The sequence below is a fragment of the Phaseolus vulgaris genome, chromosome 8 (genome assembly GCF_000499845.2).
Source record: "Phaseolus vulgaris cultivar G19833 chromosome 8, P. vulgaris v2.0, whole genome shotgun sequence".
Classification (NCBI taxonomy): Eukaryota; Viridiplantae; Streptophyta; class Magnoliopsida; order Fabales; family Fabaceae; genus Phaseolus; species Phaseolus vulgaris.
Genome location: NC_023752.2, coordinates 51,057,748 through 51,080,008, shown reverse-complemented (window position 1 = coordinate 51,080,008; position 22,261 = coordinate 51,057,748). Strand labels below are relative to the sequence as shown.

General features: G+C 38.7%; 3 protein-coding genes across 4 annotated transcripts; all 3 read left to right on the top strand.

The window, feature by feature from the left end:
- The first annotated feature begins 6,420 nt into the window (after positions 1 to 6,420).
- Positions 6,421 to 9,899, top strand: LOC137824227 (universal stress protein PHOS34). 2 transcript variants are annotated; one of them, XM_068629763.1, is made up of 5 exons: positions 6,421 to 6,862; positions 6,943 to 7,052; positions 7,904 to 8,022; positions 8,395 to 8,525; positions 9,390 to 9,899. In XM_068629763.1, the coding sequence occupies exons 1-4, from the start codon at positions 6,649 to 6,651 to the stop codon at positions 8,489 to 8,491; spliced, it is 540 nt and encodes a 179-aa protein (XP_068485864.1). In that variant the 5' UTR covers positions 6,421 to 6,648; the 3' UTR covers positions 8,492 to 8,525; positions 9,390 to 9,899. The 2 variants fall into 2 exon arrangements, with proteins under 2 accessions (XP_068485864.1, XP_068485865.1); XM_068629764.1 differs by having other exon boundaries at positions 6,540 to 6,862; positions 9,321 to 9,899.
- A 5,640-nt stretch (positions 9,900 to 15,539) lies between these two features.
- On the top strand, positions 15,540 to 16,749 carry LOC137825318 (uncharacterized). Its single transcript, XM_068630991.1, has 3 exons — positions 15,540 to 15,669; positions 15,762 to 16,148; positions 16,679 to 16,749. The coding sequence occupies exons 1-3, from the start codon at positions 15,540 to 15,542 to the stop codon at positions 16,747 to 16,749; spliced, it is 588 nt and encodes a 195-aa protein (XP_068487092.1).
- A 1,820-nt stretch (positions 16,750 to 18,569) lies between these two features.
- LOC137825317 (uncharacterized mitochondrial protein AtMg00810-like) lies at positions 18,570 to 20,195 on the top strand. The gene is made up of 3 exons (XM_068630990.1): positions 18,570 to 19,248; positions 19,305 to 19,501; positions 20,028 to 20,195. The coding sequence occupies exons 1-3, from the start codon at positions 18,570 to 18,572 to the stop codon at positions 20,193 to 20,195; spliced, it is 1,044 nt and encodes a 347-aa protein (XP_068487091.1).
- Positions 20,196 to 22,261: the final 2,066 nt, after the last annotated feature.

Below are 22,261 nucleotides of genomic sequence, written 5' to 3'. Positions count from 1 at the left end.
TCGGCCGACTCAGCAAACCAAAGCCCAACCCAAATGACAAGGTCGATCACGTGGCACATGTGGTCGACCGAGACGCGACGCTCAAGTCAAAAGTTGACCTGATTAGCAAGACTAATCCATGGTTAAGAGATGATCTAACTCAACCCTAATCGCAAACCAACTCCTTAATCCGGCCCAAAAACAAGGGCCCATCAAGGTAATATAAATATCACGCATTCCAAGGAGAAAGGTACGTCATTATCTATAGTATTCTAACAGCCGAACGCTGCTACCCCACTGACTTGAGCGTTAGAGTGCCATCTGCAGGTACCCCACCCGTCTGAGAAGCCACCCGGCGAGGAAGACCAGAGAAGGAGTGTTGAAGGTATGAAGATCGTCCGAACAGTACCCGAAGTCAATCGTTCTCCCTGTCCCCAAACTAGTTCGAGAACAATTGGCGCCAACCGTGGAGCCGAGGAGAGCAGGAAGAACTCACAGCAGTAGATGGTATCAACCCGCAACATGACAAGCATGTCCGAGGCGGATAAAGCAGTAATGATGTTGGCCCTTCAAAAGGAGTTGGCTGAGATGAAGAAAGCCCATGAGGAGGCCGCTAAGAAGAATGAGGAGGAAATAAAAAACCTCCAGGAAGAGAACAGACGGATGAAGAGGTTGGTCGAGGGGGTGCCATCCCTCATGATGACCAATCAGGCCGGAAAGTCCTATGCCACAGCCGCGGGACTCCAAGCCGAGAAGGAGATGAAGAACGAATTCACCCTAGAAATGGATGGGGAATCTCACCCCAACAAGACGACAAACACTACCGGCACAATGGGCCCCGAGCGGCGTCACCCTTTCACCGATCTCATCATGGACAACCCCCTGCCAGACAAATGGAAAGGCTTCAACAGGGACCGGTACGACGGGATGACCGACCCCAACGAGCATGTGGATGCATATACGACCCACATGAGTTTATACACAACGGACGATGCGGTCTTGTGCCGAGTCTTTCCCACTTCTCTAAAGGGAGGAACCCTGAGCTGGTTCACTAAGCTCCCCGCAAACTCAATAGACTACTTCGAGACCTGGCCAAGTTCGATGTACATCGAGCTATACACGACCTTCGGCCTAGAAGAAGTAAGCAAAACCTTGAGAATAAGATACTTGGTCATAGATGCTAACACTTCTTACAACATCCTTCTAGGACGGTCGTCCCTTAACAAGCTTGGGGCACACCCCACCTTGCGATGAAATTCTCCTCCCTATCGGGCGACATTTTGATGATCCACGTGGACCAAAAAATCGCGAGGGAATGTTATGCAAAAAGCTTGCAAGTGGAACCAACACGACAGAAGGCCGTAGGCAGCCACTCACACAAACGAAAGATAGTCAGCTAAGGGAGAAGCCCTCGGAGACACTCCCCCCAATTCAAGAATGCCGTTGCCATGACGAACCTAAATCCAAGAGAAATCAAGCCAAGGCTCGAAGCCAAAGATGAGTTGCGCCGAGCAACACTCACTGGAGAAGAGCGATACACGAGCATCGGTACGACAATGGCGGTCGTCGACGCTGAGTTCATCCACCTCACTCTCAAGAAGAACGCAGACCTTTTCGCCTGGATGGCGGCCGACATCCCAGGCGTCCACCCGGAAATTATCACCCATCGTCTCTTTGTATACAAGGAAGCACGGCCAGTGGCCTAGAAAAAAAGAAACCATGGGGAGGACAAGAGGTTGGCAGCCAGGGCCGAGGCCGAAAAACTCCTAAAGGCTGGCTTTATCGCCGAAGCACGGTACTCCACCTGGCTGGTCAATGTGTTTATGGTCAAGAAGGCGAGCGGCAAGTGGCGCATGTGCGTAGATTACAAAGATCTGAACAAGGCGTGCCCCAAAGACTCATACCCCCTCCCCAGCATTGACCGACTTGTGGACGGGGCGGCTGACCACAAAATACTGAGCTTTCTGGATGCCTACTCCGGCTACAACCAGATAAGCATGCACCACAATGACAGAGAAAAAACAACCTTTACGATTGACGGCGCGAACTACTTCTACAAGGTAATGTCGTACGGTATGAATAACGCCGGAGCCACTTACCAAAGACTCATGGACAAGATCTTCAAGGGGATGATCGACAAAAGCGTGGAGGTCTATGTGGACGACATTGTGGCAAAATCTGACTCGTGCGGCCAGCTCATCAAAGACTTGCAAGAAGTTTTCGACGCCCTAAGAAGGGTCAATATGCGCCTCAACCCCGTAAAATGCGCATTCGGCGTAGAGGGCGGTAAGTTCCTTGGTTTAATGCTAACCCACAGGGGAATCGAGGCAAACCCCAACAAATGCAAGGCTATAACAAAAATGAGAAGCCCAAAAAACTTGAAAGAAATTCAACAGCTTCTCGGCCGACTAACAACACTATCCAGGTTCGTCCCCCGCCTAGCCGAGCGAATCAGGCCGATAGCCCAAATGCTCCGCAAACCGTCTAAGTTTAGCTAGAACGAGGAATGCGAGCAAATCTTCGGCCAGCTCAAAGCATTCTTGTCATCAGCAGCCGTCATCAAGAAACCAAGGCTAGACCTACCCATCATAGTGTACCTGGCCGTATCTGAGGAAGTGGTCAGCTCGGCACTGGTCCAGGAGGTAAACAACGAGGAACACCCCGTATACTTCGTTAGCCGGACGCTCCACGTAGCCGAAACAAGATACCAGATGATAGAGAAAGTTGCGCTGGCCTTAGTGCTGACAGCAAGAAGAATGCGCCCATACTTCCAAAACCATGCAATCACGGTATGAACCAATTACCCCATATACAAAATACTGTCTAAACCTGATCTCGTAGGACGAATGATAGGATGGTCGGTCGAGCTGTTCGAGTTCGACATCCGGTATGAACCAAGAGGCGCTGTCAAATCCCAATGTCTGGCAGACTTCTTGGCAGAGCTAGCCTCACACCTAGAGACCCCAACCAAATGGGTACTCTACCTGGACGGTTCATCCAATAAAACAGCTTGCGGCGCAGGGGTCGTCCTGGAGGGCCCTGGAGACCTCTTAATCGAACAAGCACTCCAGTTCTCCTTCAAAGTAACGAACAACCAAGCAGAATACGAAGCCATACTGGCTGGCCTGAACCTAGCAAACGACCTATGCGCACGAGAGGTCACGTGCAAGAGCGACTCCCAGCTGGTGGTTGGTCAGATAAAAGGAGAATTCGAAGTCAAGGAACCTCTGCTTCAACGATATTATCACACGGTCAACAACGTCATTGCCAAGTTCGTTAGAGTTACAGTCGAACACATACCACGGCAGGAAAACGGACGGGTGGACGCACTATCACGTCGCGCTTCTTCCAAAAAGCAAAGCCACCACCGATCGATCGTACAAATGCGTCTGCCAGAACCTAGCGTGTGCAGCGCCGAGTGCATGGCGGTCACTGAAACCCACACGTGGATGAGCCCAATCATCCAATACCTAGAGCACGGGACGTGCCAGCCAGGAGAAGAGAAAAGCATCCGACGACAGTGCGCCCGATACACCATGATTAGCCAGGACCTATACCGAAGAGGGTACTCAACACCACTCCTAAAATTCCTTACAAAGGAGCAATCCCACTACATGTTGCAAGAAATTCATGATGGAGCGTGCGGAAGCCATTTCGGGGTCCGAACTATGACGGCCAAAGTCATATGAGCAGGTTACTACTGGCCGACCGTACATGGGGATTGCGCGGAGTACGTTAAAAAGTGCCAAAAAATGCCAAGAGTTCGACCCCCTTCACCACCAGAAGCTAGAGGAACTGCACAGCATGACGTCACCCTGACCGTTTGCCATGTGGGGAATGGACATCATCGGACCATTCTCACCTGGAAAGGGCCAGACAAAGCACCTACTGGTCGCTGTAGATTATTTCACAAAATGGATAGAGACCGAGGCCCTATCCACTATAACCGCTTGCAACGTTCAAAACTTTGTGTGGAAAAACATAGTGTGCCGGTTCGGTATACCACACTCGATAGTGTCCGACAACGGCCGACAGTTCATCGACCAGGGCCTCATGACCTTCTACAACGACCTCGGCATCAAATCCCTCACAAATTCCGTCGAACATCCACAAACAAACGGACAAGCAGAAGCAACCAACAAAGTCCTGCTGAACGAACTAAAAAAGAGACTCGACACCGCAAAAGGAAGATGGACGGAGGAGCTGCCCAAGATCCTATGGGCATATCGCTGTACTCTACAGTCCACCATGCAAGAAACCCCCTACGGCCTCACATACGGCACCGAGGCTATGATACCGGTAGAGGTCGGCGAACCATCCATTAGACGCCAACTCTTCGACCTATCCCTCAACAAGGAAAGCCTAGCGGTCGGCCTAGACCTCTTAAATGAGCTTCGCAACAAAAGCAAGATACGAGAAGCAGCATGCAAGCTCCGAGCATCACGAAGGTACAACTCGAAGGTCCGGCCCAGAAGCTTCCACCAAGGCGATCTCGTCTGGAGAATGCGCAACAACACTAGGAAGTCGGACGACAAGTTCTCATCAAATTGGGAAGGGCCATTCCGAATCTGAGAAGGAGGAGAAGGAGGAGCCTATCATCTAGAGCAACTATCAGGAAAGATTGTACCAAGGACGTGGAATGCCATGCACCTAAAATTTTATTTTAGCTAAACATGAATAAAATACACGCACTCTTTCCTCACCCGACTACACCATCGGTCGGAGAGGTTTTAACAAGGCCTAACCGGCATACCCTCTCGAAGCCCACATACGGCTTGACCAGGATGTAGCCTTAATCGGCATACCCTCCCGAGGCCCACACATGTTGGCCAGGGTAAAGCCTCACTCGGCACATCCCCCAATGCCCCAAACAACTTACGCAAATTTACTTCGAGTAAAACTCGTTCAATTAAGCCGACCGACATCAGTTTATCCTAGTTACTTGGCTGATTTTACTTTGATTAAAACTCGCTCAATTAAGCCGACTGGCATCAGTTCATCCCAGTTACTTGGCTAATTTTACTTCGATTAAAACTCACTCAATTAAGCCGACCGGCGTTGGTTCGTTCCAGTTACTTACATAATTTTACTTCGATTAAAACTCGTTAGTTAAAAGGTGCATGCCCGCCGACCGGTATTTAACCCGTTTTAGTTATTTCGCCGACATCAGTTCGTTAAAGTTCATTCGTCCAAACCCAAAGGAAAACACACTTACAATTATCAAAGGAAAATCTTTTCATTATATTGATCCAAAAAGTGGGGACCACACCCCGACCCCGAGGGAACAACAAAAAACACTACCCTAAACCGACCGCCCTAATCCCCAACGTTCAGAATGACGGTGGAAGGATCGGTGTCTTCAACAACCTGGCCGTCACCTGCAAGGACCAAGCGGCTGTCAACAACCTCCATCTCTTGGTCAAATCAACCAGAAGGTGGAGGGCCGCCGTATAGAACCTCGGCTTGGCGGACGGCCAGATCGAAGCTCTGGTTGATCAAGACCATGGTATCTTCCATGGTCTTCAGAACTTCGGCATCGGCCGCCTCTTTCCCCTTGCGCTCGGCGACAACTTCCTTTTTGAGCAGCGCAGCCCGGCGATCGGCCGCCTCCAACGCCTTCCGGAGTAGTACAACCTCCGCGGCTTTGTCGGCATCGGCCAACCTATTCTTGCGCAGCTCCAACTTGGCAGCTTGCGCACACAACTTTTTCTCATAAGTTGTGTTGTCCTCCATGGCCTGCTTCAGATTTTGGCCCGCCTCCTGAAGGTCATGCTCGAGGCGCGACACATCCTCCACACGACCCCTCCGAACGTTGGCACCTCGGCGCGCCAACACCAACCCCCGGCAGATCATCTCGACGCCGCTATCGAGAAGGTCATCCTCGGGGACCGACCCGATCACCCCTTGAGGCCGGGAGGCAGGTTAAAGCTAACAACCCGAGAGAAGGACCGATCGCCCCCCAGCAACGCCAGGGATGAGCCACCTGAAGTAGTCACGGGCATTGCCACGCAGTTGGGATCAGGCGGTTGAAATCATCAGTGGGCGGCGACGCAACCCTCACTGTTTGGCTAGGAGGAGGTGTCAGCAATTGCTCCGCTGCCCTCACAGTACGGGCGATGTTACTCCCCTCCCGACCGCGTTTCTTGGAACTTTTAGAAGGACCCGCCCGAACAGCCTCCTCGACCGGAGCCTTAGCATCAGCAGCCCCCCTCTTCTCATTCAACTTGTTTCTAAAGGAGTTCAGCATACCGACCGCTTGCGGAATTTCTCTCTTAGCAATTATTATTTTAATTTTTATATTTTAATAAAAACTAAAACAGAGTATTTTGTCAAAATATAATATTTGAAAAATATCAGGCGGAACGCAAGCTTTGAAAACGTTCTATTACAAAATAAATTACATTTTTCTTAATAAAATTTTAAACAATCTTTTAACAAATTATTTCTTGTTGGGTTATATAATACTTAAGAAGTTTAATAGTTTATTACATTATTGCGTTAAAGAAAAACAAAAAGAAAGAAAAATAGTAACTCAATAATTAGTTATAGTGGGAAAAAGAAAGTTGTCGATGTTGTAATTGCGTTGGAATTCCATAGAAGCAAGGAAGTGAAGTCAAAGAAAGAGCGAAGGGAGAAGCTAACACGACAGGAACAACCGAGAAAACAGCGATGTTGGGTGGTGGAAACCTTAGTCGCGTGTTGGTGTCGGTTGATGGAAGCGAGGAGAGCATGAAGGCTCTGCGATGGGCGCTCAACAACCTCAAGCTCCGATCTCCTACTCCCAACTCCACCGATGCTCCTTCTTTTATCGTCTTCCACGTCCAATCTCCGCCCTCCATCGCCACTGGCCTCAGTCCCGGTGCCATCCCCTTCGGTGGCCCCAGTTCCGTACAGTTTTCTTTCTCATTCTAACCTTCTCCTCATATGTATATATATCATTCACCCGCTGCCATCTCTCACCAGGTGATATCGAAGTTCCCGCTTTCACGGCAGCCATTGAAGCACATCAGGAGCGCATCACCCGCGCCGTTCTCGATCACGCCCTCGGAATTTGCTCCGAATTCAACCTCAGCGTTCGTTTTCCTTTTTCTTCTTTTATTTTTCTTCTTCAATTTAATTTGAGTAAATAGGGTTTCACTACAGCAAGATTGTCATATTAAGTACAATAAGAAAAATAACGAGAAATAAGATGATCGTTTTGAAAAAAAAATTGCGGGAATAATATTTGATAATGAAATGTTTGAATCGAGGAATTGGGTAGGGCTGTATTTTTGGGATTTTAATTTAGAGATTTTCTGAATTCGTTTTGTGATCTTGTTAATTTTAGGATAAATTAATTCACTTCATAACTTTCTTACTGGTCAACGTTTTTTATTTGTGAATCGGTTCATGATATTTTTCTTTTTCTTTTTTCTAAAGTTTGATGACTTTTTTTATGTCACTCTCCTTTTATTTTAACCTTTTCTGCAAGCTAATTTCCATTTTTTCTCTCTCTCATGGTAAGCGTTATTTCCTTTTGTACTCGACTTTACACAACTTTCGATTCTTATCCCGAGGATGGGAAGTAAAATAAAAGTTCACAATGTCAGGTATGGATGAGTTTCAATCCCTTTTGGTTTAGTATGAAAATGGGTCATGAAGCTTTGGGCTATTTGGGAATTAGTGCTTTGAAGGATAAGAGAGGACACTTTTATTTGTATTTTTTAAATAAGAGCTATATTTATAAAAATAAAATGATATTAGGACATTAAAAGCTTTTAATCTATTATTTTATTTCTTATTTTTTAGAAGTATAAAAAAAAAGTATTTATTATTTTGTTCCTTTTGAACTCAAATCTAAACACATCTTATTTGTGGTAGTGTTCCATTTTAAGTTTTTGTCAGCTATCGTGTAGTGTAGTTGACATTTCTCTTTCTATGGCAGAGTCAGGTCAGAACTCATGTGGTAGTTGGAGATCCAAAGGAGAAGATTTGTGAAGCTGTGCAGGATTTGCATGCTGATGTTCTTGTGATGGGATCTCGTGCATTTGGCCCCATTAAGAGGTACAAAATAACTAGTGATAAATCTTGATAGTCCAGAAAGTAATACATAAATTTGCAATTGGCACGTAAACATTTTTATCGTTGTAATCCTTATTTTGACAGCACATATCACAAAAAATGACTCGATAAACAATCCGGACTATTATTCCCTTTGAAAATGTTAACAAGTTTTAGAAGTTCAGCCATTCTGTTATGACAGAGGGCTTGATTTTGCACTATCTGTTATTACACCTGCCTTTCATAATAAATGTTTCCATATTTGTTGGCTATATATGATACTAGGAGATGGGCAACCATAACCGACTTGTTAACTAATTTGTTCTCTGTATCATTTTGGACACTTGTATTAAACAATTTGAATTTGGCTTTCAGGATGTTCCTCGGGAGTGTGAGCAATTACTGTGCCCATCATGCTTCATGTCCTGTCATTATTATCAAGGAAAACGACAGTGTCAATAAGATAAACTGATGCTCTTCTACTATGCTATCACAACTTTTGATCAGTAAGGCTGCATTTTATGTTGCATCCCTCAGACTGTTTAGGATTTCACATAATAGTATTATACTATTATTGTTCATGTGACATGATTTGAAAGGGCATCCCAACTAGGATTAAAAGATGGAGTAAAAATATGGCTTGGATGCTGGTATCATTAGAAACTTCTTAGTGATGTTGCCATATAGTATATTTTGTCTTTAGTTTATTCTTTTTATACGAGCTATGTGCCAGAAATAGATTTATCTTTGGAATGATGTGATTTAAATTACGGTTTCTATCAAGTATGGGAAGGTTTCTAAAGGACAGAAAAGATAACTTTTTATTTCTAAATTATTTTTCTTCTAGTTTCCCTGGTTGGTAATCAGAAGACTTACCCTTCTTTGTTGTGTTTTAATATCCTTGTTCATCGTTTATTTCTCTTGCGTACAGAACACACATCAATCATAATAAACTCGGTTCATACTCTTGACACATGCACACAATTGTATATCATATATATAACTCATGATAAGTCACACCTCGCACTTGATATATATTATACACATGGTTATTTCTCTGGTACCCTCTGTTTTTATGAGGACGCTCTTATTGTTAGCAATTAACAGTCGTCATTTAGTAATGTGTGTAAAAGATAAAATAGAAACATAGCTTAGTGTATCTTATATTAAAATAGGGCACTTGACCAATATTTTTCGGTATAGGTGAATTTTATATTTTCTAAAACTCTCGCTACAACAGAATCGTGCCATCACTTACAATTTACGAAGTAGTAGAGTTCTGAAGCAATTCCAATTTGTAGGTTTTTAAGTGGGTTTCCTGTGCCATACTTAAGTTGCTGATGCTGCATCTTTGCTTGCCAAATTATTAGGTTGAAGACTTTTTTTGTTTTTGGACTTGCTTGCTTTGCCAGACCACTGTTTTACCTCAGCTTTGAAGCTTATGTCCTATTGTTGTACCTATGCTGTCTTGATCCTGATACAAGTACGTGTTATCACTTTCTGTGGACAATGCTGCTGTTCGTGTGAATTTCTTGCAGTTAAGAGTGCTTTACAACTTTGCTGTTTCAACTTCTATTGTTGTTCCAATTGTTTCAAAGAGATATATGACTCCAGAAGGTTTGTATTCGTTTTGAATTTATACAATGTTATACATAAAGGTTGCATTGATATTGCTCCTTTGTCAGAGCCAGTTCTTGTGATAAACAACAAACTGGCCATTCATCATGTACAGAATCTCATATTGAGAGTGCAGCTTGTGTTGGCTGCAACCTGCAGTGTGTCTTACTCTTGCATTACCGATATTGTCATGCTTGGATAAACATTTATATGATATATGACAGAAATTTGTAGTGCCATGCTACTAGTTGATTTATTTTTAATTGGAAGGGATATCCATCTAGTTTAATGACTTGCAAAATGTGAGTTGACTATTTCAACTATCTGTTTTTTCTCGTGAGTTAAAACTTTGGCAGTATTTTAATAAATTCAAGTTATAGTTTGTTTGTTCTAATGCTCTTTGTAATAAACTGCACTTGGTTGGACCTTAATTCCTCTCTCGCAGAATGTAAATGAGTATTTCGGGTGAAGAAAACATGTAAATGGTTTTGTTCAAAAGCTTGAAGCTAGATTAGTTGTAATGCTTTCATCAATGATGATTTTGAGAAGGAAATCTACTCACAAAAAAGGCATTCTTTGGTCTCAAACAAGTTGCTGAAGCTTTATTAGTTTTGGATTTCCAATAAGAGTGATTCCTATCTCTGTTAGACTCAATACTCAATTCATTAATGTAATCTTAGTTTGTGTTGAAGAGAGGATAATTTGTAGTCTTAGGTATCCTCTCCGAAAACTCAATATTTGTAACATTATGAACATAAAAAAGTTATATATATATAATTGTTCTTGTGAACATTAATAATAATATTATTTAAAATGTTACAAATATTTTTTTATTATGAATATAATTAATTATTGTTATATAAAATAACTATCCAGCTACAAGCAAGCTAAAATACTAATTAAAACTAAAAGTTAGTAATAAAGAAAGAAAAAATGTAATTTCTGAATGTTGCTAAAACTTTTATTCGTTTAATATAATAGATAATATCTCAATTTTCAATTAATTGTATGTCTACTATAAAAATCACTACAAGAAAAATCCAATTTATCTACGGACAAAATTCGTATGTAACAGCCAAAATTCGTAGGTAAATCAACATTACCTACGGATTACCCACGGCAAAAATCCGTATGTAATGTTGGCGTCGGTAATTTACTTACGAATATTATGTCCGTAGGTAACGGAAAATTTTTATGATTTTTATTGATAATTATTATATATGCTATGACAGGTGGGACTCGAAGCCAAGTCCCTTGAGATATGTCCATAGAAGCTTTAACCATTACACAAGTCAAGTTTTGTTGTCACATTATGATTATTATTAATATTATTAAATATTATTAAGATTATTAAATATTATTAAGATTATTAAATATTATTAAGATTATTAAATATTATTAAGATTATTAAATATTATTAAGATTATTAAATATTATTAAGATTATTAAATATTATTAAGATTATTAAATATTATTAATATTATTAATATTATTAAATATTATTAATATTATTAAATATTATTAATATTATTAAATATTATTAATATTATTAAATATTATTAATATTATTAAATATTATTAATATTACTAAATATTATTAAATATTATTAATATTATTAAATATTATTAATATTATTAAATATTATTAATATTATTAAATATTATTAATATTATTTAATATTATTAATATTATTAAATATTATTAATATTATTAAATAGTATTAATATTATTAAATATTATTAATATTATTAAATATTATTAATATTATAAATATTTATTAATATTATTAAATATTTATTAATATTATAAATAGTGTTAATATTATTAATATTATAAAAAATGTTAATTTTATATATATTTTTATTAATACTATTTATATTATTAATGTTATTATTACTGATATTATTAATTTTGTTATATTACTAATATCTTTAATATTATTAATATAATACTATTTATATTATTTAAATTATTATATTAATATTAATAATATGTATAAATTAGTTATGATTATTATTATTTATGAATATGAATTATGTTTTTATAATTTTTCATATTATATTAATATTTTTAATATTATGTATATAATTATTATGTCAATAGTTGGTAGGTAATAGAGATCAGTGGGTGATAGTTCGTAAGTAATAGAGATTTGTGAGTAATAGTTGGTAGGTAATAGAGATCCGTAGGTAAAAGTTGATAGATAATAAGATCCGTAGGTAATAGTTGGTAGGTAATGCTGAATTTACCTACGGATTCAGAATTCGTGGGTAATAGTTGGTAGGTAATGCTGAATTTACCTACGGATTCAGAATCTGTAGGTAATTTCCGTAGGTAATGTTGTTCGTAGGTAATATCCGTAGGTAATGCTAAATTTACCTACGAAATCAGATTCGTGGGTAAAAATCAGTAGATAATATTGATTTTTTTTGTAGTGAATGGATCTAGTCAATGAGTTGATGGGAAAAGTCTGCAAGATAAGCTAGATTAAAAAAATTATTACCTAAATTAAGTAGTGTATTTTTTTTATTTAACTTATTCAAGTCTTCATCTAAACGAACTAAAGTTGGGTCAAGAGTAGGCCCATGAATTAGATGTGTTTTATAAAATAATTATTATTTTAAAAAATAAAAATAATATTATTTTATTAAAATATATACATAGATTATAATTTATATGCCAAGTTGTTTCATTTAAAATTAAAATTAAAATTATTAATATTACTTAAATTTGAAAACATATATTTTATTTCTAATTTTTTTAAATTAGTTAAAATAATGCATGGTGTAGACACAAGCTTAATTAAAAAAATAGAAGCTTATTTATAATGCAAGTCAGACTAACACTTGCATCCGAGTGTTTTGATTAATCCATTTCTTGTTATTATGTAAAAGTAACTTTAGTTATCGATTATTTAAGGGTCTATATGATTGAGATTGCAATTCAAATTCTATTAAAATTGGTTTAAAAGTCAAAGGTCCTATGTTGGTATTGGAATTGAGATACTATAGGCAAATTCTCCCCGCAGCATATCAATTCCGCACCCAATTTTTCACTGAAAATAACGAAAATGTTCCTAAAAATTGATAAAAATAATTTTTATGGATAAAAAATAATTTCAAAATCTTTTTTTCTAGAAATATTTTAACTTTAAATTTCCTCTCTCTTACTCTCCAATTTTTCCAATTTCCGATCCCCATCTTCATCTGTTTCCTCTCCCCTTTTTATTTCTCCCTTCCTTGCTTGCTATGAGAGATCCTTACTATCAGGATCATGTCTTCCCACGTTCTCTCTTTCATTCCTTATTTCATTCTCCTCTATTCCACAACTTAGATCACCATACTCTTTCCCAAAAATGCTCATTTTTTTGGATTATACCGACTTATCCAGACACCTTAGCATGACATACTTGGTCTTTGTTCTGAGTTGAATAATTATTTTTATTTGTTAATAGGTCGGTCAATCAAATGACCTAATCGGATAACACACAACCCTCTAGCCTCTAGTCGAGCCGAGTTGGGCGAAGAGGCTTATGTGTATTGAATAAGGCTACTTGCATTAAAGCGAGTTGCGCTTTCGCAGAAATGTAGTACGATCAAACTCGGTCCAATTGGGTTCGACGAGTGGTCGTCTCGTAGAAATGTCGAATGACCAGTTCGACCCGATCATTTGGTTCGGCGAGTGGTCTTCTCGTAAAAATGTCGAATGACCAGCTCGACCTGATCATTGGGATCGATGAGTGGTGTTTTCGTAGAAACGTCGTACGACCAAACTCGGTCCGATCATAGGGTTCGACGAGTGGTCATCATCTCGTGCAAATGTCGAATAACCAGCTCGACTTAATCATTGGGTCCGGCGAGTGGTGTTTCCGTAGGAATGGAGTACGACAAAACTTGGTCCGATCGTAGGGTTCAACAAGTGGTGTTTCCGTAGAAACGTCATACGACCAAACTCAGTCCAATCATAGGGTTCGGCAAGTGGTCGTCTCATAGAAATTTCGAATAACCAACTCGGCCCGATCATTGGGTTCAGCGAGTGGCGTTTCTGTAGAAATGGCGTACGACCAAACTCGGTTCGATCGTAGGATTTGACGAGTGGTCGTCTCGTAGAAATATCAAATGACCAGTTTGGCCCGATGATTTGGTTCGACGAGTGGTCGTCTCATAGAAATATCAATTGACCTATTATTATATAATGCAATTATACGTATATTGTATCTTGAATTTATTATTGACAAAATTTGTACAAGAAATCATTAGAAATTGAGATAATCATTCTATATTGACAAAGGCAGGTCAATATTTGTCTAATTCCTCATTTTGTAATAGTCAAAGATCATACTAGAAGATGACATTGTCCTCAAGAGCATGAAAAGTATGTGTTTTCTTTAGAATTTAACGAAACCAAGAGTTTATGGAAGAACAAAAGATTAAGAAATGACACTTTTACTGCAAAGATAAACCTAGTCCAAGGATGCCCAAATAGTTTATTTCAAATTCTTTATAAAATGATTACAAATTTCCTCTTTGGTGTTTGCAATACCGTATAAGCATATTGAATCAATTCAAACTAGAGCAATCACAACATCACACAAGAGAATAGAGAGTGAGATTGTATTGAGGGTTTTGTGTAAATGTCGAATTCACCGAAGACTTTTCGGCAGTCTAAACGATGTCGACCACGACATTGGCGGTGTGAGGCAGCTCCGCGACTCGTCCTGGAGTGTGAGGACTGCATTGATCCGACGACCACGACATTGATCCGACGACACATTTATCATTTAAAACAGCTAATGTGTTTTAAATCCTTTTTGAAATAAAGTGTTTTTACAACTAAGTGAAAAACAATCTGTTGTTCTGTCGAATCAATCGGTTGTTTTACTCTTAGGAGTTTTGAAAAGGTTGAAAACAGTTTAAGTTTGGTTGACTTAACTGCCAAACCAAACAATTAGTTGTTTCGTGGTTTCAACCGATTGTTTCTTTGAAAATCCTAACAAAATTCTGTTTTGGTGGTTGAATGTGCTTTAAATGATTTTCAACTAAATACGCTCCATCATTAATTGCTTTGACCAATCTTTGGAAAGTATAAATGGTTTGTTTATGTTTTCAAACAAACAAGAGAGAAACAGATTTGAGTTTTTCAGTTGTGAAAAAGTTGATTTCAAGAATTGAACATTCACATCAAGCTTTGGGTTTTCTAAGAGAGTGGAATAGGATTGCAATTGTATTGATTTCAGATTGTTTTGTAAACAAGTGTAATCCCTTCTCAATCTACTGTATTTCTGGTGTTGTGTTGCCAATGAGTGTTATGTGCTCTTGAGGTGGTCAAGATCAATACTCTTGGTGTGTGTTTTGCCAAAGGGAGTGTGTTTCTTGAAGGGTTCAAGGTCACTACTTTGGTGGTTTGTGTGTTGTAATCTGGTTTGATTACTTAGTGGATTACCTAATGGTTTTCAGAGGACTGGATGTAGCTCTTGGCTTAAGAGTGAACCAATATAAACTGTTGGTGTATCTCTCTCTTACCCCCAAACTCATTTAAATTTTGTTTTAAGTTTTACTGGTATAAACAACTGATTGTTTCGCAGAAATAATCAATTGTTTTTTTGTTGCTTTGCTGTTTTATTGCTTTTGTTCTTGGCTAACCTGATTTCTGTTCCGGATTCATACAAAGAATTTTGTTAAACTTTAAAAAGATTTCAAAAATCTCTCTTAAACAATCCCCCCCCTCGCGTTTAAGACTATATATTCTAACAATTGGCATCAAGAGCTTGGTACTTGAAAAATATTCAAGTTTGATCCTAAAACCTTTTTTTATGGCTGAAAAACTACCTTTTGAGGAGGGTGCTTCAATTAACAAACCACCTTTGTTTTGTGGTTTGAATTACAAGTATTGGAAAGCTATAATGAAAATCTTTGTTGAATCTATTGATCAAGGAATTTGGGATGCAATTGAAAATGGTCCTTTCATTCCTAGAATTGAAAAGGCTGGATCTTTTACTAGAAAACCTTGGTCCCAATGGACTAATGAAGAAAGTGAAAAGGCCAAATTTGATTGCATTGCCAAGAATATCATAACATCTGTTGTAAACTCCAATGAATTTTCAAGATTTCGCATTGTGAATCAGCTAAAGAAATGTGGGACACTTTAGAAGTCATTCATGAAGGGACAAATGAAAATGAAGAGAAAATGCTTAGCATGTTGTTTAAGAAACTCAGAAAATTCTTGAAGAAAAGGATCAACAAAAGAAACTCATCCAAAAGGCTAGACAAACAAAAGAAGAAAGGAAAATCAAGAAAAGTTTGTAATGATGACTCATCAAGCATATCTTCAAGTGAAGTTGAAAAAGCTAATCTCTGTCTAATGGCTAAAAATGAGGATCATTCAAGCAGTGAAAGCAGTGTAAGTTCTAGTCCCTCCTTAAATGCTGAAAACTATAGTCAATTGCTTCAAGCTTTTAAAGAAACTCATGAAGAAGCTAACAGATTGGCTCTCTTGAACAATCGTTTGAAAGGTATGAACAACTGGCTTGAAAACAGAGTCAAAGCACTGGAAGAAGAATTGGAAAATTCAAAAAAAGATTTTGAAAACCTTGAAATGCTCTACAAAAACTCTTCTTGCAAGTGTGATTCTCTTGTTTGTGAAAATTGTGAATCTCTCGAAAAGAAGGTTCACTGCCTTGTGAAAATTGTGGATAAGCTTTCAAAAGGAAAATCCAACTTTGAGAGTGTCTTAGCATCTCAAAATTGTGTTTTTGGAAAAGTTAGATTGGGTTTTAATCAACAGAACAAGTTTTCAAACTCTTTTTCAAAAGTGCCAGAAAAACAATCGATTGTTAAATCGAAACAACCGGTTGTTACATGTTTTTACTGCATGAAGAGAGGCCACTCAGTTAGATTTTGTAAAATTAGGAAATATTTTGTTCCTAAAGGCTTTATGAGATGGATTCCCAAAAATTCCGAAGTTTCCAATGATGAAAGTAATTAAAGAGGACCCACATTTGTAAGGGGACCAAATCTTTGCACTTGAACTTGAATTTTGTAGGGAAAATTGATGGAAAGCATGCAACAGTGGTATCTGGACAGTGGCTGCTCAAAACACATGACAAAGGATAAATCTAAGTTTGTAAACATCATCTTCAAACAAGAAGGCCATGTAACATATAGACACAACAACAAAGGAAGAATTCTTGGAAGAGGCTCTATAGGAGACAAGAGTATCTTGCTAATTCATGATGTCTTGTATGTGGAGGGACTAAAACACAACTTGCTTAGCATTAGCCAACTGTGTGACAAAGGCTATCAAGTCATCTTCAAGACAAACTCTTGTGAAATCTGCCTTCCCAACTCAAAAGAGGTAATGTTGATTGGTAAGAGAATCAACAATGTCTATCTCTTAGATATTTCTTCTCCTTGTTCTATTGGTTGTCTTCTTTCTAAGCATGATGAATCTAGGTTATGGCATAGAAGAATAGCTCACATTCACATGAATCATTTAAACAAATTAATCTCAAAAGATCTTGTGATTGGTTTTCCCAAGCTTAAGTTTGAGAAGGACCACATATGTGAAGCATGTCAAAAGGGGAAACAAGTTAATAGTTCCTTCAAACTTAATTTTTTTTTTCATCTTCAAGACCCCTTGAGCTGCTTCACATGGATTTGTTTGGCCCTTCAAGAACCATGAGTCTTGGTGGCAATTATTATGCTCTTGTTATTGTGGATGATTTTTCTAGGTATACATGGACACTCTTCTTGGAATCAAAGAGTGATGCTTTCTCGGCTTTCAAGAAGCTTGCAAGAGCCTTGCAAAACACAAGGAACAGTAGTATTGGCTCAATAAGAAGTGATCATGGAGGGGAATTCCAAAATGAGAAATTCAGCAAATTTTGTGAGAAGACAGGGATTTCACACAATTTTTCTGCACCAAGAACCCTTAAACAGAATGGTGTAGTGGAAAGAAAGAACAGATCTCTAGAGGAATTAGCAAGAACCATGCTAAGTGAATCCTCCCTACCCAAGTACTTTTGGGTTGATGCTGTTAGCACCTCTTGTTATGTGATGAATAAAGTGCTAATAAGGCCAATCTTGAAGAAACACCCTATGAACTCTTCAATGGAAAGAAGCAAAACATTAGTCACCTAAGAGTGTTTGGATGTAGTTGTTTTGTTCTGAATAATGGGAATGAAAATCTGGGAAAGTTTGATGAAAAACGGACAATGGCATTTTCATTGGATATCCATCAAACAATCATGCTTATAGAGTCTACAACAAGAGGCTCATGATTGTAGAAGAAACTGTTCATGTGGTATTTGAAGTTGATCACAAAGTCTTAAATCCCTCACAGATCAGCACTGAAAAGGATGAACAGAACATCATTATGCAGAAACTGGATTGTTGTCCAGAAAAACAACCGATTGATTCATCGAAACAACCGGTTGAAATTATGTAGCATAATGAGTTGCCTAAAGAATGGAGAATACCAAGGGATCTGTCAGTGGAGAACATCATTGGGCAGATAAAGGAGGGTGTTTCTAAACGTAGCTTTATCTCAAACTTCTGCAGGCACACTGCTTTTGTCTCTCAAGTTGAACCAAAATCTATTGAAGAAGCTATTAAAGATGAAAAATGGGTGGATGCAACACATGAAGAGCTGAATTAGTTTGCTAGGAATGATATGTGGTTTCTTATCCCCAAGACAGATGAGATGAACATCATTGGATCTAAATGAGTATTCAGAAACAAGCTAGATGAGGTTGAAGTGATTACTAGAAACAAGGCAAGGCTAGTTGCCAAAGGCTACAATCAAGAATAAGGCATTGACTATGGTGAAACCTTTGCTCCTGTTGCAAGATTGGAAGCGGTGAGGCTGCTGCTGGCCTTTGCTTGTATAAGTGGATTCAAACTCTTTCAAATGGATGTGAATAGTGCTTTTCTCAATGGTTTTATCAATGAAGAAGTGTATCTTGAGCAACCACCGGGTTTTGAGGATCATCAACATCCCAATCATGTTTTTAAGTTGGGCTTTTTATGGGCTGAAGCAAACTCCAAGGCAGTGGTATGAGAGACTTAGCAACTTCCTTTTATCTCATGGCTATGAAAGAGGAATGATTGACAAAAATCTTTTCATCAAGAAAGCAAATTCTGAAATTATTTTGGTCCAAATCTATGTTGCTGACATCATTTTTGGTGCTACCAAAGATAGTTTGTGTGAGGAATTTGTTGCTGCAATGCAAGGTGAGTTTGAAATGTCCATGATGGGAGAGCTTTCCTTCTTTCTTGGGTTGCAGGTTAAACAATCAATGGATGGAATTTTCCTATGTCAATCAAAGTATTGCAAAGAAATCCTCAAGAAATTTGAGATGGAGAGTTGCAAGGAAGCTAGCACACCTATGCCTCCAAGCTGTTATATGGATGCAGATGTTGATGGAAAAGGGGTATATCAAACACAATATAGAGGTTTAATTGGTTCTTTACTCTATCTCACAGCAGTAGACCGGATATCATGTTTGTTGTTTGTCTTTGTGCAAGATATCAAGCAAATCCAAAGGAATCTCACTTCAAGGCTGCAAAAAGGATTCTCAAATATCTCAAAGGAACTACCAATGTTGGTCTATGGTATCCTTCTTACTCACCTATACATTTAATTAGATATTCAGATTCTGACTTTGCAGGGTGTAAGCTGGACAGAAAAAGCACAAGTGGCACTTTTCATCTTCTTGGATCCAGTCTCATTTCTTGGCATAGTAAGAAACAAGCTTGTGTAGCTCTTTCCACTGCAGAAGCTGAATACATTGCTGCTGGGAGCTGCTGTGCACAAATTCTTTGGCTTAAACAGCAGCTTGCAGATTTTGGATTAAAGATCAACAAGGTTCCTTTGCTTTGTGACAACACAAGTGCTATAAATCTCACCAAAAATCAAATTCAGCACTCAAGAACAAAGCACATTGAGATTCGTCATCACTTCATAAGAGATCATGTGAACAATGAAGATTGTGAGATGAAGTTCATTGAAACAAAACTACAGCTTGCTGATATATTTACAAAACCTTTGCGAAAAGACAGGTTTTTTTTTTAAGAAATGAGTTAGGCATTCTTGACTCTCAAAATCTCTCTTAAACTGCTCTCTATGCACAAAGTCTATTTGTGAAGACAAATAGGGGGAGAATTGGTTTCTGTGTTGCTCTACAAACTGTTTCAAACTGTTAAATCTCTTTAATTTATGTTTTTAAAGTTGTTTTTAGCTTCTGCTGATAGAAACAACCGATTGTTTGTCTGATATTGTGTTTGTTTTTTGGCTGGTTTTTATGCTCTAAGGTTTATGCATAAAACTAGTTAATGTGCCAATCTAACCTACTGTTAAAGATGCTCTGGTTTGCATAAGTTTTGTTTTGCAGGTGCTGCTTCAGATTCAAACAAAGACCAACACAAGCAACCAGGGATTTGTCTTCATCAAATGGGGGGAGATTGTTGATCAAGAGAGATCAAGTTCTTTGAAGAATCCAAATCCTTTGTGTTTGATGAAAGACTGGTGTTGCTGCTGTGTTTGGGTGGGATCTGGGTAGTTTAATTTTTAATCCACTCCTTTGTTGAATTTAAAGCTAATGTGTTTTATATCCTTTTTGAAATAAAGTGTTTTTACAACTAAGTGAAAAACAACATGTTGTTCTGTCGAATCAATCGGTTGTTTTACTCTTAGGAGTTTTTGAAAAGGTTGAAAACTGTTTAAGTTTGGTTGACTTAACTGCCAACCCAAACAATCGGTTGTTTCGTGGTTTCAACCGATTATTGTTTTGAAAATCCTAACAGAATTCTGTTTTGGTGGTTGAATGTGCTTTAAATGATTTCCAACTGAATACACTCCTTCATTAATTGCTTTGACAAATCTTTGGAAAGTATAAATGGTTTGTTTATGTTTTCAAACAAACAAGAGATAAACAGATTTGAGTTTTTCAGTTGTGAAAAAGTTGATTTCAAGAATTGAACATTCACATCAAGCTTTGGGTTTTCTAAGAGAGTGAAATAGGATTGCAATTGTATTGATTTCATATTGTTCAGTAAACAGGTGTAATCCCTTCTCAATCTACTGTATTTCTGGTGTTGTGTTGCCAAGGAGTGTTGTGTGCTCTTGAGGTGGTCAAGATCAATACTCTTGGTGTGTGTTTTGCCAAAGGGAGTGTGTTTCTTGAAGGGTTCAAGGTCACTACTTTGGTGGTTTGTGTGTTGTAATCTAGTTTGATTACTTAGTGGATTACCCAGTGGTTTTCTGGGGACTGGATGTAGCTCTTGGCTTAAGAGTGAACCAGTATAAACTGTTGGTGTATCTCTCTCTTACCCTCAAACTCATTTAAATTCTGTTTAAAGTTTTACTGGTATAAACAACCAATTGTTTCACAGAAACAACCGATTGTTTTTCTGTTGCTTTGTTGTTTTATTGCTTTTGTTTTTGGCTAACCCGATTTCTGTTCTGGATTCATACAAAGAATTTTGTTAAACTTTAAAAAGATTTCAAAAACCTCTCTTAAACAATTCACCCCCCTCTCGTTTAAGGCTATATATTCTAACAGGCCTAACTCGGAACAGTTACAGTTACACCGATTAGCCACATCCTAAGGTCGGCCTAACTAAGAAGAATTACACTTACCCCAATTAGCCACACCCTAGAGTCGGCCTAACTCAAAACAGTTACAGTTATCCCGATTAGCCGCACCCTAAGGTCGGCCTAACTCGGAACAGTTACAGTTACAGCGATTAGCCGCATCCTAAGGTTAGCTTAACTCAGAACAGTTACAGTTACGCCGATTAACTACACCCTAAGGTCAACCTAATTCGGAACAATTACAGTTATCTTGATTAGCCTCACCTTAAGGTCGACCTAACTTGGAACAGTTATAGTTACTTTGATTAGCTGAACCTGAGTTTGGACTACCCTAGTGGTATCGACATCAACATATCGTTTCAACAGAATCAAATACATATCAAGTTAACCAATGGTACGGGTTAAGTAACATCGATGCTACGAGCGGTTTGGCTGACCCGGAGGGGGGCAGCCCAGCAACGACCTGGCTTGCTGCTAAGAATTATTCTCGTCACCTTGGTGTTTCATCTAAACTCAAGTCAACAATTCCCAATCTTTTTAATCATGCTACACCTAGTTTGTAACCAAATTTATTTTGTAAGTTATTTTTAGCATTCATTTATATAAGCAAAGTCATGGATGCCATAAAAGGGCACAATTAAAAAGGAAGTCACAGGCTTAAGATACACAAAACGATTAACATCCCAATTGTCGTCCAAGTTCAAACATTAAATATATACATAAAGCTGAAAATATTGTTCATAATTTTAGAGACTAAAAATCCCCAAAAAGTTTCCCATCAACTATCGTTTTGCATGGGTTCAGCTCGGAGAAGTCCACCGTGGGATGGACAAGAACAACCTGTTACAGGGCGGTTTCAAAGCCAACGATATATGATTGGGTTGCATCATCTTTCAAAGTGTTCACCCATCTCCTTCTCCAAATTCTTGATCTTCTCCTTAGACAAGACAAACCCTTCTTGAGTCTTGTTAGCCAACTCCAAGCGCAAGTGGTCAACCTCAGGGACCTCAGCACGGAGGCGCTCAAATCTCC

Excerpts from the sequence above, each read along its gene's own strand:
- LOC137824227 (XM_068629763.1), top strand. The coding sequence starts at position 6,649 with ATGTTGGGTGGTGGAAACCTTAGTCGCGTGTTGGTGTCGGTTGATGGA. Across the intron at positions 6,863-6,942 it reads CATCCCCTTCGGTGGCCCCA|GTGATATCGAAGTTCCCGCT; the intron begins GTTCCGTACAGT and ends ATCTCTCACCAG. Across the intron at positions 8,023-8,394 it reads GCATTTGGCCCCATTAAGAG|GATGTTCCTCGGGAGTGTGA; the intron begins GTACAAAATAAC and ends TTTGGCTTTCAG.
- LOC137825318 (XM_068630991.1), top strand. The coding sequence starts at position 15,540 with ATGAAAATCTTTGTTGAATCTATTGATCAAGGAATTTGGGATGCAATT. Across the intron at positions 15,670-15,761 it reads CCAATGGACTAATGAAGAAA|CTAAAGAAATGTGGGACACT; the intron begins GTGAAAAGGCCA and ends ATTGTGAATCAG. Across the intron at positions 16,149-16,678 it reads CTTGAACAATCGTTTGAAAG|GGAAAATTGATGGAAAGCAT; the intron begins GTATGAACAACT and ends TGAATTTTGTAG.
- LOC137825317 (XM_068630990.1), top strand. The coding sequence starts at position 18,570 with ATGGTTTTATCAATGAAGAAGTGTATCTTGAGCAACCACCGGGTTTTG. Across the intron at positions 19,249-19,304 it reads ACTACCAATGTTGGTCTATG|GGTGTAAGCTGGACAGAAAA; the intron begins GTATCCTTCTTA and ends CTGACTTTGCAG. Across the intron at positions 19,502-20,027 it reads TTGGATTAAAGATCAACAAG|GTGCTGCTTCAGATTCAAAC; the intron begins GTTCCTTTGCTT and ends TTTGTTTTGCAG.